General features: G+C 34.7%; 1 protein-coding gene across 3 annotated transcripts; it reads right to left on the reverse strand.

The window, feature by feature from the left end:
• Positions 1-6634: 6634 nt before the first annotated feature.
• Positions 6635-13574, reverse strand: LOC126717821 (serine/threonine-protein kinase Nek6). Of its 3 annotated transcripts, none has more exons than XM_050419755.1 (14): positions 13194-13574; positions 12955-13089; positions 12503-12569; positions 11203-11268; positions 10984-11030; positions 10671-10716; positions 10490-10567; positions 10369-10411; positions 10225-10274; positions 8527-8608; positions 8387-8436; positions 8202-8275; positions 8019-8070; positions 6635-7935 (listed from the first exon to the last, which is right to left on the reverse strand). In XM_050419755.1, the coding sequence occupies exons 2-14, from the start codon at positions 13065-13067 to the stop codon at positions 6874-6876; spliced, it is 1830 nt and encodes a 609-aa protein (XP_050275712.1). In that variant the 5' UTR covers positions 13068-13089; positions 13194-13574; the 3' UTR covers positions 6635-6873. The 3 variants fall into 3 exon arrangements, with proteins under 3 accessions (XP_050275712.1, XP_050275695.1, XP_050275705.1); XM_050419738.1 differs by having other exon boundaries at positions 10490-10570; positions 13194-13573; XM_050419748.1 differs by having other exon boundaries at positions 10490-10570; positions 12955-13573.
• Positions 13575-16937: the final 3363 nt, after the last annotated feature.

The following is a 16937-nucleotide window of genomic DNA, read 5'->3' on the forward strand; positions in this document are numbered from 1 at the left end:
TGCTAGGTATGATGGAACAGATAACAGGATTGGTGCCATGTTGGTCCATAATCTAAGAGTATTCAAGAAGAACCTAATTTATGAGGACCTCTTTTTTGTATTCTTGCGGCCATTTGCACAAGTTGGGTAGCATCTCTTCTAATACAAAGCAAGATTTTGCTGAATGGAGGTTGGCAAGCAATTTTGCTAAGTATGTCAGAACTGGTAACAGGATTGGTACCATGTTGGTCCATAATCTAAGAGTATTCAAGAAGAATCTATCTTATGAGGACCTCTATGTTGTACCCTTGTGGCCATTGCACACTGTTGATAGCACTCTTTTCTAACACAATGCCATATTCAGTTTTTTAGGTGTTGCTACAATTTTCAAGTCCTTGATATGTGTTCCATGATTTAGAGTATAGGATACTTCTTTTATCGGTTGCGTGGACTGTAGGGAGAAGACAGAGAGGAGGAAAACAATCAAACATGTTTCCATACTTCTTAACAGTCCTTGCTGCATACAAAAGCTTTCAGTTTGCTGAAGCTTAAATAGATGCACGTCCAACTCTTGAAATGCCTCAGATTCTAGCTAAAAAAAGGCACTGTTGGGTGACTATCTTACTTTGGTGTGCCTGGCTTGCTTCATGACAATCATTGAGGAGCTGATGCATGTCCAAGTCTTATTCTCAACCATCACAGTTGGTATTCCATTGATCCAACATCGTCCTAGTGCAGTTGTTGGTCTAAGTGGTTGGCTTCCTTGTTCTGCCAGGGTTGATGATGCTGCAAGGCATGCTGCATCATTGCCCATTTTTCTTTGTCATGGCAAAGGTATTGATAATTTTATTTCATATGCAAATATCAAGGGTTTATTGGCCTTTACTGTTTTCTTCATTGAAAATGTGCTGAAACCATATGCATCTACCTCTAAGCTCTGCTGGCATGAGGAGCTGATGCTGCACCCATTTCATTAGAGATATGAATTGGTAGTATAATCTCAGTCAATTAATTCTTCGTCTAGGTTTGCCTGGTATAAAACTTTGATCAAGCTAGGTCAAAACCTTTGTCGCCAGAAGAGCCTGAGTGGTCTTTAGTTAATTAGGCTTACGGGTACTGCAAAGCTAGGCCGAAATGGCTTCTAACATATTCTTGTTCGTGTAAAACAGTTTCTAAAACTATATTTTGATTGAAATGTGCCCAGTATTTGCAGTGAATATAAGTTGCTTGGAAGAAAGTATACTTTGGAGTGAGTTGGGTTAGATTTTTGAAATACAACATATTTTTCAATTACATTGTGGAGAATGTTTAATTGTCAATGTCATAGATGAATGTCTAATGTTGCATCGTTGTGGTTCCAACCATTTGCATTGCTGAAAGATGCACTGTAATCCGTAGATATATGTGAATGATACAGGTGTGATTCATTGCAGGTGATGATTTTGTTCTTTGTAAATTATGTGAGAAATCCTCATTGGTCCCTGAGCTTTGCTTATTTGCTGAAATTACTATAAAAAAAATGAGGGGAAAAAGACCTATTTTGATGTGGGTAAATCACTATACAGGTATGCCAAAAAGTAGTGTGTTTGGAAAGTCCAAAAAAAACCAGCCTCTCAGCTTATATTGGTTAAGCCCACCCCAAGTAAGCTTTGCTCCCTTCTTTTCTATTATACTTTCAGCAAATAACAAATAAACAAAGCTCATGCTGTTTTGGTTAGTACCTTGTTTCTATGCGGTACCCCTAAGTCCTACTCCATTTTCTGTTTCAATGAATTAGTGATAAAAAATAAAATAAAATAAAATAATTTTTTTACACCTCATAATTAATCAGTTAAAAAGGTTACGAAAATTTTGTCTCTCACACGGCTTTCTCTGATTTGAGTTTTGTAGCAGATTAGAACGTGTTTGAATAATATGTTATTTGGGACTAAGGATTTGTTGTTGTTGGTTGGGGTATCACCTCATAATTATTTTTTCTTCTATATTGAAGGCATGACTGGTGTTTAAAACAATAATATGTTAGTTATTCATTAATTATTAATGTCACAAAGATATTATTAGAATTAGTTATATATGATAGTTTTTACTTTGAAGGAAAATGAAGATAATATAATTTGAATATGAAAATGGCAGAAGCTATTCATGTATAAGAGCATTAGTATTGATGGCGCTAAAAAGCCAAATTGCTATTTTTAGCACCACAAATACCAAAAAACATGCCACATCAGTGGTGGTATAGTTAAAATTTTAGCAACATAGCTATAGTAAACTAGTATTAAAACCAGTTTACTGTAGCTAGAAGCTAAAAATAAAAACCTTTTTTTATTACCTCTCTCTCTCTCTCTCAACTAGCCTCCATGGTTGTGGCCGAAGCTCTCATCACTGCCTCCATGGTACTCACGCACCCACCACATGGTTCCTTCCTCAGAATCAATTCCAATCCTTGCTGGGTATTTTGGTGTTGGTGTGGGTCAAGATCAGATTGTGGGTTTGGGTTGTGTTTGTGGTTGAGATCGGCAACGGTGTTTGTGGTCGGGATCGGGCTGTGTTTGTGTTCGTTGGTTTGTGTTGGTGGTTGGGATCGGTTGGGTTGGAGCCTGGTTTGGCTTGGCATTGATGCTGATGGTAGTTGCGTGGGTCAGTAGGTGGCTTAGCTTTGTGGGTCTTTTGTTGTGGTTGTGGGTAAGAGTTGCGATTATTGTTGGTTGTGGCAGTGGTGTTGTGGCTAGGTTTAGAATGATTTTAGGCGATGCTTTTTGGTTATGGGATGGATTTTGTGGTGTTGATGTGGTGGGTTTGGTTTTGGATGTTATGTGGTGGTCTTGGTGTCCTTGGTGGTGGTGGAGGTTTATGGGGGTGGTGATTTTTTAAATCTTTCACTTTCAATTGTTTCACTGGGTTTTTTGGTTGGAGGATTTATGAGTTTGTTGAATTTTGGTTGTTTTTATGTGTGATCTTGGTTGGTTTCTGTGATGATTTTGTTGTAAATTTGGTGGATTTAGGTTGTGATAACGATGGCCGATGGGCAGTGGAAGTGGCTGTGGGTTGTGGGTGGCAATGGAGGTGGTTGGGGTTTTGGGTTTGCTAGTTATCCTTTAAAATCTTTAGATGAGAGAGGGTGAGATAGGTAAAGTGAGGTGGAGAAAAAATAATAAAAAAATTCATAAAGAAATAATATTTAAATGAAAAGATAAAAAAATAGAACCACTGATATTGAGTATTTTATAAAGTGAGATGATAAAATAAATAAAGTAATTTTTTGTATTGTTAAATTGCTAAATTTATGACTTCACACCAATGTCCATGCTCTAACATGTCCCCGAGAAAGAGCAATGCTTTTACAAAAATCGTATGTACCTGTAATCCATTTTATACGACATAACCATCTCTTGACTCTTCAACGTTATATTAATTTCAAACGTGTCCTTGTCACATTAATCAATTAGTTTAATATTCTACACTAATTCAGATGGCACCTCACCTGGAACACCAGGCCCACCACATCACAAAAGGAAAAGGGAATGTGCGAAATTTTGGGTAAAGAATTTGGCTGTCTATAAACTTGTTGAAACCCAATTCTAGTATTTTACTAAGGTATCAACTTTTTCACTTGCCAAAACACCTACAGTTTACCTTTAAAAAAAAAAAACACCTCAGTTGGGCCCATCACAACACAAAAGGAAAGGAGTTTAAAGTTTTGGGTAAAAAATTCTGTCCATAGGCTCTTTGAAACCCAACTATAGGCTTTTTAAAACCCAATACCGCTACAGGCACCAAATTTTTTGCCCAAAAAAATTTCACTCACATTGCACCTCGTTTGGGTCCACCAGAATCTAAAAAGTAAAAACAATAGGACCTTGATTGTCTCACATTTCTAGGGGCTGTTGGATAGAGTATTTTAAAAATAGTTTTCAGTGTTTAAATAATATTATATATTTTTTTATATATTTTTTTTATCTACACGTATTTTTAAAAAATGTAAATAATATTACTTGAACAATATTATCAAACGGGTCCTAATTTCTACACTTCATACACACCACCACTACACACCTGATGCTCATACTTTGTAAATGTGAAATAACAGTTCTTTCAAAGGAAAAGGGGAGGAAATATTTGGTCACTAATTCATAGACTTATTGAGACCCTTATTGATAATGATTCTTTTAATTTCAAATATATCATTGTCACTTCTTCTTCTTTTTTTTGAGAAAAAAAAAAAATGGCAAGATTTTATTTCAAGATAGTGTTGGCTTGTATAGTGGGAAAGCGCAGTCTACCAGAGTCTTATTCATACCTATTCATTCTCTTTAACAAACCCAGCTCTAGATCCTAGGCATCACGATTTTTTTCTTTTTCTTTTTCTTTTTTGGGTTTTGGGTTTGGAAGAGAAGGAATGGGCGGTTGATTTGAGGGGCAGGTTGATAGAAATCATTGGGCTCAGAGAGGGGCAACCACCGAACCATGCACACAATCTAAACTCTCTTTTTGAAACTGTTAATAGTATGAGGAAGCAGAAGGAGAAGCAAAGCCCTTAGGATAGAAAGACTGGAAATTCATTAATAAAAGCAATATGAATCACTTTTTTTTATTTTTTTTTATTTTTATAATTTAATAGAAAATCTGGAAATTACATTGTTAAAGAGAGCGTGTCCTAAAAAATAATGGCTCTTTTCAATCCCAGTAATATATTGCTTGATGCATTGAGCATGTTTTGATAACAATATGAATCACTTTCACTTTTAAATTATAGATTTGAGAAAAATTAATCAAATATTATACAACAAAACGCACATTATATTACGTGAGTGACAAGGAACAAAATACACAAAAATAGTCAATCAACTCAATTCATAAAGGAACCAAACACAAGCATTATTACTTATTATTAACACGAAGCATATATATAATCACACCCCTAACCAATATTAAGGGCAAAAAGAATATACAGAGTAGATATACAATACAAGCAATATTTATAAGCACCACCTCACATACACTGAACACTCCAAAATTGAAAAAAAGTAAAAAAGAAAAGAAAAAAGAGAGAGTATATTATATGATAATATCTCAGTTTCGAAGCACTCAGAAAATCTAGTGCCAGAGAAGGATAATGAGAGAAATCAACAATGAAGCACAAACAAAGGCACCGGAATATGGCACCGGAATTCCAGCTCCGACGTCCATCGCCGGCAACGGTGCGAGCTCGCTAGTTTTCGCCGCCACTGAGATAATTGACACTGACACCACTAGGGCTATGAAGAACACACCTCTGCAAATGCTAACGTGCGCCATTTTCCTCACAAAACACACTCTATCTCTCTCTCAGACACAAACAGAGATTTTTAGTTTATGTTGTCGAATAATAATGTAATAAAAGCTCGGTTCTTTTTATAGGCGTGGCTAAGGTTGTTTTTTTACTCTTTTATTTTTTAAAATTTTAATTTTAATTTTAGTTTTAAGTTTTAGTTTTTGCTTTTTGGTGTAACGTCTGTTATTTTTGAGTCGTGTGGGACCCGCGAAGAAAGTTGACGTGTCAGCCTTACAGTGGCTCCCACCAACGGCTATTTTTGGGGTTATGTTCAGGTGCTTTGTAGCGTTGTATGAGCACCACTATCTGGTTCTCATATGAACCGTGGATATGAGAGATTGGGCTGATCTGACGGTGATGAAGCTAAGGAGAACATACTACTGAGAAGTAGGGGATTGGAAAATGGGATCAAACGAGTTTGTCAGAGCAAGCGTGACTTAACCGCAATGACAGAACTTTATTTTTCTAGTTGTTGACACGTGGCGGAAGGTGAAGGGGGACCAATGGAGACTTGACTTGAAACTCCACCATTTTACTTTGAATACTGAAATTTTCACCAGCTAATTTCTCCTCTTTTTTTTCTTTTTTTTTTTCTAGAATATTGAAGTGAAATGGAACTTTTTGAGAAATATAATTATTTAAGCATAGTTTTGTAAATGTATAAAATTTATTTTATTTATTAGATTTTAGTACATTGTTGTGAATTCTAGTTAGCTCAACTGGTAAAGTTTATTGATGTTGAATAAAAGATTTTTGCTCAAACGAGTTTGGTTTTGCTTGAGTGAAATTTTTTGGGCTTGAATATCTTCTTCAATAAGCATCACACAGCATAGAACCCAAACTCAAATACACTGAAATTCAACCCTTGGGCTTGGATTATCTCCTATAGTATAAGTTATCAATTCGGTCATATTTTGGGTTAAGGATCAAGACACCAAATGGCTTGGAAAGTCATGAAGATTTTGGATGGGAGGAATAAGGAGCTTTGTCATCTCAGTTAGGATAGTGTCTAGTATGATAATGATCTGCACGCATAGTAGGCTTAAACTAAGATGCATTGGGCCTCATGGATTGATCCATGAGACCTCCATACTAAAGATCAATATTACATTCTCATATGATGGAAAGGATGAGAAATATGAATGAAAAGAATAGGTAAGGACAAAGGTGTTATATGATATCAATACCAACAAAGATTTTTGTGGTTAGTGCAGCCACTGTCCTTAAGAACAAAAATGTTGCAAAAATATTTAGGAAATCACATATCTTGCTTGGTTTAAGCTGGTCAATTGGACTGTTCACAGAATTGTTGTTTTGAATTGACTTGAAGGACAGCAAGAACCATTTTCCTCAAAATAAGAAATTTTCAACAATTTGGATGTAGTTTACAATAAGTGTAACCTTTGGCTAAGGCTTTCTTTTTCTCATCACAGTTTACAAATAATCACTTACAACAATGCCAAGTCAACGGACAGAACTGGCAGAATAGCAACACAAGGCATAACTAACTATTTAAATTAAATTTTATATGGACTCTTTTTGAACCTTTTGTCTATTTAATGGCACTACAAATGAAGAATGTGCTAGGCTCCATTGCCAGTTTTGCGAAGATTCTTTAGGCTCTGTGTCAACCAAATTGCTGTTTCTCTAGATGACACAAATTCTTCACCAAATGGTCTTAGCAGGCCTGCAAGTTCGTCAAATTTTTCCTGCTTAAGTAAATTTGAACAAATCTCTAGTAGCGATTCTAGAGCTTCCGCTCTTTGATGGCTTTGTGGATTCAACTCAATCCTTGTTTCATCACCTTGAACCAAAGTCAGCTTACTCATTGATGATATGTCACTAGCATCTCCATTTGATTCGTATATATCTTCTTTCACTGTTTTCTTACAAGAGATAAGGCTTTTGTCATTTACGTCAAATTCATTCTCACATGGAACTGCGACTTTACTCACTAAAGATGCATTTCCCTCAAGAGCATCTATCAGATATGAATTTGGATTTATTGTAGCATGTAAACTTGGCACCACACCACTAACATATTTGTTAATTTTCTCTGATTCTGAACCTGAAAGGCAACCACTGGCAGCTTGATATGCATACGTCGATGTTGCCATTTTCTTATGATCTTTATCACTACCACTACCACCCATTATATCAGCTTTTATGACAACTAACTGTTCCTCCTGCATCGTCGGTGAGTGCTTAGAGGCCAATTCTTGTTTCCTGTTTTCTGGATAATCTGTAGCCATATGCATCCAGGCAGATTCTGAGCTGTCATTTCCAATTAGTTCAACAGAATTGGAGATTACTCCAAAAGCCTTTTCTGCTTTAGCTGTTATCTCAGAACAGCTAGTAGTCTCAACTATTCTTGTCTCAACTTTAGTTTCAACAAAGCCAGAGGGGTGGGTTTCATATGCTGGTGCATTACTGAATGCATGTGCATTTCCTACCTGAACACTTATTGGTGACTTTGCCTTTCTACCCTGGGTGTCTTTTCCAATACTAAATTTGTTAGACATTTGGGTTCCTTTTGGTCTAATTTGGCTGCTGAGTTCAGACTTCACTGGTAGAAAAACAGGAGATATATTGTGGCATTGAGCAAGGTATGGTTGTAGATGCGGATGCCTCAACAGCTCTGCTGCCTAAAATGCAGTAACATGAAAGTATCAGGTCAATTCATTGCTTTCAGAAAGGTAACACATAGAGTTTGGCCATTTGAACTCACTGTTGGTCTGTGTTCTGGGTTCTTTCTTAGCATGCTCTTGATTAATTGTTTCCTGCAGTCCAAATTTCATCCAATTTTAGTTGTAGAATTCTCTTTGCTGTATGTCTATGCTTGTAGACTCAATCATTTTGTGTCATATATACTGAGTGCTTGCAGAAAAAAAAAATCCTAAAATTCACTTACAATGTAGAAGAATACACAATTGGAAGTGGTGACATAATTGATCGTTTTATTTTGTTAATAAGTCCAGCCATATCCTGTTTCATAAAATTGGCAATACTCTTATTTGGAAGCAATTGAAAAATATAGCTCAGGATTCTACCCCATCACTTATAAAGTTGATAATTACAGGTCAAGCCAACACTTACAGGAGCTTTAAAAGCAGGTTGATGTGCAGCTATCTCGAACATGCAGCAACCTGTCACATTAGCAAATGTTATTTCTAGGATTGAAATATTACCGTGTTGTCATCCATGACCAGAAAATAATGTCAACAGATATTTATAACCTAATGACCATATATCCGATTTGTATCCATAGGGTATATCTGCGAGAAGCTCTGGACACATGTAGATGGGAGTTCCAACAACCTACATATATATGTAGTACAATACATTGGTTAGGGATTAGCAGTCAGATTTCATCTAGAACTTTTAATTTAAGAAATTAACTAATTGAAAACAGTTTTTAGGGTAAGAAGAGAATCATTAGTTAGTACAGAAAGAGGTTCTCATTCTTCCAAATATAGCTAAAAACACCTCTTAAAGAAGTTCTGCAATGTGGTGCTTTTCTACATTTGACTATTGTAAGTTTGCAAATGCCTGGACTTTTGTGTGTGTAGAGATTTGCCGTTGTGGAAGCTTTGTCAAAATAAATTTTACACTCAAAAGGAAAAGTATTTTGTCAAATACTTTGTGATAAATTTCACCACACTCAATAAAATACAGAAAGGAGTTGTCAATAAAATAGAAGCTTTTATTGACGCTTAATACACTACACACACTTTGCTACACACGCCACTCACTATTTCTCTCTTGCTATTTCCCTTACACTTGTTGAATTCTACTCTTTGTAGGAACAACACATATGGACTACAACACACTTCTAGCTATATTACTTCTACTCTGTCAAATACTTTGTGGTAAATCTCACCACACTCAAATAAAATAAACAAAGGAGTTATCAATAAAATAGAAGCTTTTATTGATGCTAAATACACTACACACACTTTGCTACACACACCACTCACTATTTCTCTCTTGCTATTTCCCTTACACTTGTTGAATTCTACTCTTTGTAGAAACAACACTTATTGACTACAACACACTTCTAGCTATATTACTTCTTGAATACAATATTTCTATCTGATACATTATACATTCGGTAGCTATCTTTATATAAAGATTACAAAAGAGACAAGAAGACAAAGTATAAATGCTTTCACCTAAAAGCTATTCTACAAAGTTGCAATTGTTGAAATCATGGAGAAAGAAAAGTCAAAGAAAGAAGCTCTTTACTTATCAGAACTTAGCCTCCCACGTTATTAGCATTCTTCACAATTTCTCCATACCTTAGTTGTAGTCACACATGCAAAACATTTGACAGATTTTACTGCCGGCCTAATGTTGTAGAGTCGGTGGTGACTGCTACAGTGTGAGGAGAATTAAAGCCTATTTCTTGAAAGCCACAAAGAACTCAATGTAAATGGCTAGCCACAATTATATAGTATGTATGCTGTTATTGTTGACTTCTTGAACTCATAATTCAATCTGTTAAGCTCTCAATTGAATCTAATAAAGTGTTCTTATGCTACTGGGCTACTTGGAAGAACAGAATAATCTCATTTCAAGTGTCCTCCAAAACTCAAAGCAATGTAATTGTATCCTCATGTGGTGCCTCAAAACTCAAAAGTGAGAGGTGCTTGTGTAAAGTAGATGGCTTCGAATATTATAGTCATCTCTATCCATTATCTACCTTGATGTGGGCTCTAATAGGAGTTGCTCAAAACCTGGAACCATTTTAATTAAATCAATTCTAACTTTTTCTGTCAATCTCCTGTCAGACAAATATCATTCCATTATAACATTTTCCCTCTTGTGATGCAGAAATTATAATTATAAGTGCAATATGAATATTAAGTTAATATCAAAGATTGCAGCCAATGCACCAATACCATTGGGAATCAAAGAAGAAAATCAGCCATTACCGAGGAAGCAAGGTCATCTTTGTCAAGCAGTTTTGCAAGTCCAAAGTCACCTGTAAATATAATGTGAGATCAGTATTGTTCAAAGACAAATGAAAAAAAAAAAAAAATCTTGTATATAAAAGATTCTTGTCTTTGCCTTCTCACCTAGCCTGATGTCTTTGTTTTTTGTAAGGAATATGTTGGAGCACTGAAGGTAGATGATAAAGTTAGATATGGCAGGAAGACATTCTGGTCTTAATAACTGATAGTAGCTAGAGGCTCGTACCTTTAAATCCCTATGAATAACACGATTGGAGTGGAGGTAGTTCACCGCTACCAACAGCTGGGTCAGCCATTTACAGAGCTTCTGGATAAAAATGTAGAATATTGTGTGCATCAGGTGCAAGTTATCATATGTAATTATACAAATGGACTTCCATTTCATGTAGATCTTTTATGTTCCCTACCTCTTCAGGAAGACATGTTCCCCTAGCTTTTTTTATCATCTCAGCCCTGTATGATCAGAATTAGAAAGTCATAGAAAAGTAAGTATACAGGCCTCTATGAGTAGAAAGTTTGAAAAAGAATCTTTTGTTCCTGCATTGGCTATGCTTTATATTATCAGGAAAAAGGAGTTCATAAAACAAGGCAATATGCTGGGATAAAAGCAAATGCCATGTCAGATTTCAATCACCAATGGGCAATGGTCCTCAACTTTCTTAGGATCCAGCAATTAGATACCTGGTATACTAATTTTAGGTTTCAATAAGTTATACTTACATATCCCCTCCCTCACAGTAACTTGTCACAATGCATGCATAGCTTTCCTGTAACTCACAAACCATAAGAACCAATATCAAAATTAAATCCAGGGTCTTTCAGGTCATGATTTTCCAATTATAAGGTTTTTTTAGACTCAAGCAAATGACATGAACAAATATAATCTGTTTTCTGATCATGGGGGAAAATCATAGAAGTAACACATTGTTGATAGATTACCTTTTCCACCCATGCATCTTTGTACTCCACAATATATGGGTTATTTAGCTTTGATATCATCTCCATCTGCAGCAGGATCAGAGATTAAAAGTTACACAATTTTCTTTTATGTATCTTAGATATAGTAAGCAAGCAGATCTTTTCTGTGGTCTGCTTATATTTGTTGGATATGCAGTATTGCACATAATCAGTGCTCTACATTTGTTAATTGGAAATATGAAAAACGATTTTACTTTTAAATATTAATTAATTTTTCTTACAAACAAAACATTCTGTGGTAATTTCATGTCAAATAGAAAGGATTGAATCTTGAACATAGTTGAACAGGATCTATTCTATAAGCTCATACCTCTGTCCCTTTAACCAGAAAAATGGAGCCCCTCCAAATTAGGAAAACTTTTCCACTAAAATTATGGGCCTAATTTTACTGCATGCTATTTACCTTTTTCCACTGCCCTCCCCCTCCCTTAAACCCCCTCAACCTCTGATGTGAGCTACACAATCCAAGTTTCTGGTGCAAGACCAAGAAGCTTTACCATCTTTGAAATCATAGAATAATTTTTTTCTTGGCCAAACTTAAAAGATCAAGAAGTAACTTTCATTACATCTGTCCTCTAAAGGAAACTACTTCAGTCAATGAAATTTGGATGGAAGAAGGAATTTAGTAGGAAAATTTCCAAGAGGTAGAATAGTTTATTTGCCTTCCATATGTTCACATGCAAAATGAATTTTTTTTTTTTTTGTAGATTTTGATTGCACAATTTCCGTTTTTCTTTTTTCTCAGAGAAAGCATTGGCATAAACATGCTAAAAATGTGAGAGATAGAATAACCATTGGGAACAATGTTATATTATAAATATATGTTAGAACATGGCACTTAGTAATAAAACTATGAGCTAGTTTTAATGGCACTAATGATTATAGAGAGCCAGGATGTATGATGTAGGGGTATATACTATATAGGTTGTATAATGGGATGTATGATGGGATAATGTGAAGATGTTTTACATAATTGCATTAAAATATCACTTAGTATCCAAATGAATAATTTCAAAATTGGTTTCCAATATTATATATTCACATGGTGTGCGTATATCATATACTTATGTTGCCCCCCTCAACTCAAATCATGGCTCCGCCACTGTATATACTTAACAATAGTGACATAGTTTATGCATAAATATAGCAAAATATTAGAATAATTTTGCCAAAAACCAAAACTAAAGCATTATTAATTAAAGGGTAAACAGCACAACCAAAAAATTTAAATAGTATGCAGAGTATTCAAAAGGATAATAACCTCTTGATGTGCTGTACGCTTGAATTTCTCTGTTTGTTTAGCCAGACGAATCTTCTTTAAGACATACCTAAAATTACCGATACAATAATGAAAATGTATAAACACCAAAAAGAAAAGCAACTGTGGAATTATAATTAACATATACTAGTACAGATGTTATTAGGAATGGCACTTTTGTGGTCAAGACATGTTTGATCAGTGATTATGAGAGAAATATGGATGAAATAAAAGATGTTTGGCCTAATTACCCACAAAATAAATAAAAGAAACCAAAGGAATAGTCTTAGGCATCCTGATTCCTAATCATCATCAAAGACATCAATTTTTCTTATGAACTCCTGTGTAAAGTTTTTGTTAAAGACTAGTAAGAGTTATATGCTTTTTTAAGTACAGAATCTGCCAAAAAAATCCAGAACACAAGGAAGAGAAGTTCTAAAAGTGAAATTTCTTACTTCTTTCTCTCAATTTTGTGAAGGACTAGAAAAGCAGTTCCAAATGTTCCTCTCCCAATCTGCTCTAAAACTTCATAATCGTCCATCTTTGATGTTGTTTCCTCTTTCTTCATCTCCACGAGCACCTCCAGCACTCTAGAAAGTAGAAGAAATCCAAGCTATGTTCAGTGGCTACTCCACACCATGCACAGCATATAAATGTCTAGAAGGCCACCGTGTCATTAAATTGAATTTAATACCTTCTCAGAAATCTATTTCGTTGCAGCAATAGAAGTCACAGTAAAAGCTGAGTGGTACGGCGATCATAAAAAGGATTCATGAGACAACCATGAAAAAGCAAATAGCATTGAATACTATATTTACAAATCAGACAGCAGTAAATAAAGACCACCTAGAAGAAGAAGAAGAAGAAGAAGAAAAAATCTGCCCAAAGAATTCTTTGAATTTTCAAAGCTTAAGAAAACTGTGAAGTTTGGGAAGAAATGGATTGAAGGAAAACAACCAGATGAATGTGAATTAAAGTTTGAGAAGGAGAGAAGATTTTTAAGACTTTGCAAAAAGTTCTAGTGAGTCAAGTATGCAAACCACTGTTTCAAAGCCAAAGTCACACTTTGCTTTCATATTGATGTATTTGGGATATCATTACTTTAGTGTGGTTGGTATGTCACTGTCTCTCGGTCTAAAAAATCTCATCCATTTTTTTACTTTTCAACAGTTAGAGATGTGCTTGGAACATAGAGAATTTGATGGGAATTGGCCAAAGCCTAGGTACTTGTGGGCTATCTAGAACTGTTGCATTAATCATGGCTTGTAATTTGCGCAACCATTGATGGCCAGTAGCTAGACTTCTCAGGTTCACACGAAAAACCCACCAAGAGGTCTTTAAGAAGAATACCAAACGAATGGGCTGTCAGATCAAGCAGAGGAAATCCTATAGGTTGCGTTTGGGAACTTGGATTGGGATTTGGATTTGGATTTGAAATTAATAGAGTGATTTCAAATTCATTGATTTTAAGAGTTATTTCAAATGCAAGTATTTTAAAGATTTAAAATCTTAGGTAGATTTATCAAATCCAAATCTTTGACATTTTTTAAACTTTTCAAATAAGTTATTTGGATTTTAATAACTTAAATCCAAATCCAAATCCAAATGTCTAAATCATATCATCCAAACACACTAGAGCAAAATATAAATTTATATTTCCAATATGAAGGATTTGAAATATAAATTATTCTCAGTGCCATTGCTTATTATATGAAACAAAATATAAATAAATCCCAAGGTTATAGAAAGCACCAGAGCATTTTATATATATATATATTGAGGGGGGTGGGAGACATTAGTATGTTTTTCCCTTTACTCCAAAGAATTGTCAGTGTTGGAAAAAAGTAAAAAGGGTAACTTTGATAACAGCTGTAGTGTTGAGAAAGCACTATGAGAAGTTCACTTACACCACTTGCAAGTTCACACGCACACAAAGCATCAAAAAGTACTACTATAAAACTATAAAATTACCAGAGCCTAAACAGAAAGGCATTGATTAGAAATTCCCAATTTTAGCTTATTTTAACTGAAACATACAAAGCACATGCTGTTTCCATCATAAAAGAACAAACTTTCACACAGCTTTAGATAAATTGACAATTTTTCACTTGCTTCTGCCATTTTATAGCATGCTTACAATTTACAACTCGCCAGTTTTCTCTGAGAAGCTTCAAACTATTCTTTGGTAGCATAAATCCCCACCTGCAGCTATGGTCTCATCAAGAATGGCCATGAATTGGTGTGAACCAGATTAATAAATTCTTCACGTCTTCACTTGAAAATCTTCAATGTCATCCTCGGTGACCTGTTACCAAAAAAAAAATTAACTTTGATGCATGGTCTTCATTGTTTCGTTGCTTTGTTCTGAATATCTTGACAAATTACAATTCAGATTGTGTATACCAAGAAACCTGAAAACAAATGCAGAAGTAAGATATATGCTTCATATCTTAGTCAATCCATCAAGCAACAGCAATTTATAGCCAAATATGTGAATGAAGCAGCCTATAAGAACTCACAACATCATCAATCAACAACAAAAGACTGATCATGAATTGTGCTTTCGTTGCTATCACCAATACAGCATTTGAAAGTCAGCTGAAATTTCACTTTTGCTTCTTGCAAGTAGAAAAGTGAAGCACAATATCAATGTATACGCATACATATCATGTTTACATACATGAATATACATGTAACAATCACTGAATCTATAATGTAGACACCAAAATGGTTAGTTAATTATAATTATGGTTCCTCGTAATCACTTATTAGCCCAATTTGACCTATTAAACCTCGGATTTGGAAATCAACGCACATCTACACAACACACTTATCCAATCTACATAATGCGGGGTATCACAAATCACAATAACCAGAACAAGAAATACAGTATATTGGTCCTTTCCCAATTTGCTTGCCAACGGAAACAACCTCCAACTTCCATATTGTAAACAAATATAATAAATGACTAACATATATATCATATTTAAAAATTAATCTTGTCATTACCGTTAGAAATCAAACAATAGTTGTTTTTTCTTTGATCAAAATTTACGAATCAAGTAGGGTCACTGCTTTTGATTTTTGAAAGGACCAAGATTAAAAATTTCTGGGAAATCCAACAAAACCCAGAATGAATAATAAATAATTAAAACCACCAAGGACTTGTAGTAGCCCTTGAATTCAATTTGAAACCTTAAGTATCACATTAAACTTTAAAATTTCACACCAAAAAAGACCTTACCAAGCACAGAAGGAAAATAAATATTGAGAAACATATGTATTCACCTCGTAAAGGTGTTCTGGGAGATTCAGTCATACCCTACTGGTTCTGATGAGCATAAATCATTCTACACTTCTACTGTTCCAATTAGCTAAAAAACTATCTTTTTCACAAGTTAGTTGGATCATAAATTCCCATCCCCTCCATAATGTGTTCAAAGGGTTAGAGTAGGTTCATTTTAGGATACACATTACCAACCCATTTTTCCTCACTCACCAATCACCATAACTCTTCACTGAATCAATCACTTGTTCATTGAAAGACCTCCCTAGTTTATCAATATATATATATATATATATATATTTTTTTTTTTTTCCTTTCCTTTCCTAAGGTACAGAAAACGATGTTGTTTGGCATGTGACATAACACGATATGACTTGCTAGGTAATGTTTTTAATACTAGTAGTATGGTCTCAAAAAAAAAAAAAAAAAAAAAGGTACAGACTGATTTATAGTGGCTGAGGGACCAAAAGTTGTAACCATGAATGCATATTTTGGCTTTTTGCTTTTGCTTTTAAAAAATAACACCACTAGCCACCCCTAACTTCCCCTAAGCTTAGGATAAATTATCAATATATCATAATATATCATAGTAAGAGCTAAATTTATTTAATTTTTTGATAGGAAGTACATTAGTTTTATTCATGAACGGAAATAGAAACAGAAACAGAAACAAAAACTACATCATAAGATAACACGTGTGTTAAGAAACATGGTTCCTCTTCAATCCAAATAATGAAGTTATCTAAATTTTTTTTTTTACTTAATTTAGTCATCCTATAGAGACATCCTTTTAACACACGCGTTAGAGATTTTTAAGAAAAGTTAATAGATACTAGTGTGGGACGGCCATTGGTGCTCCAATGCTTAAGTTAGAGATTTTTAAATTTCTACTAAAGACAAGGAAATTGTATTCTCTTGCACCACTTGTGCATGCCTAAATCTTTGAGTGCCCTCACTTTTGGAAGGTTGCTTTCAAGGGTTTGATGGAGAGAATAATTTCCTATCTTTGATAATTGGCTTACAACGACTTGTAACTGTACATTATATATGTTCATGCTGTTATTGGCTTCTTTACTGTAGATGGTACCTTCAAGATTGGTTTCAGACAAGATATTTGGTGGATCGAATAACTGCATCGAGAAGATGTGTTGA

The sequence above is a fragment of the Quercus robur genome, chromosome 1 (assembly GCF_932294415.1).
Source record: "Quercus robur chromosome 1, dhQueRobu3.1, whole genome shotgun sequence".
Taxonomy (NCBI): Eukaryota; Viridiplantae; Streptophyta; class Magnoliopsida; order Fagales; family Fagaceae; genus Quercus; species Quercus robur.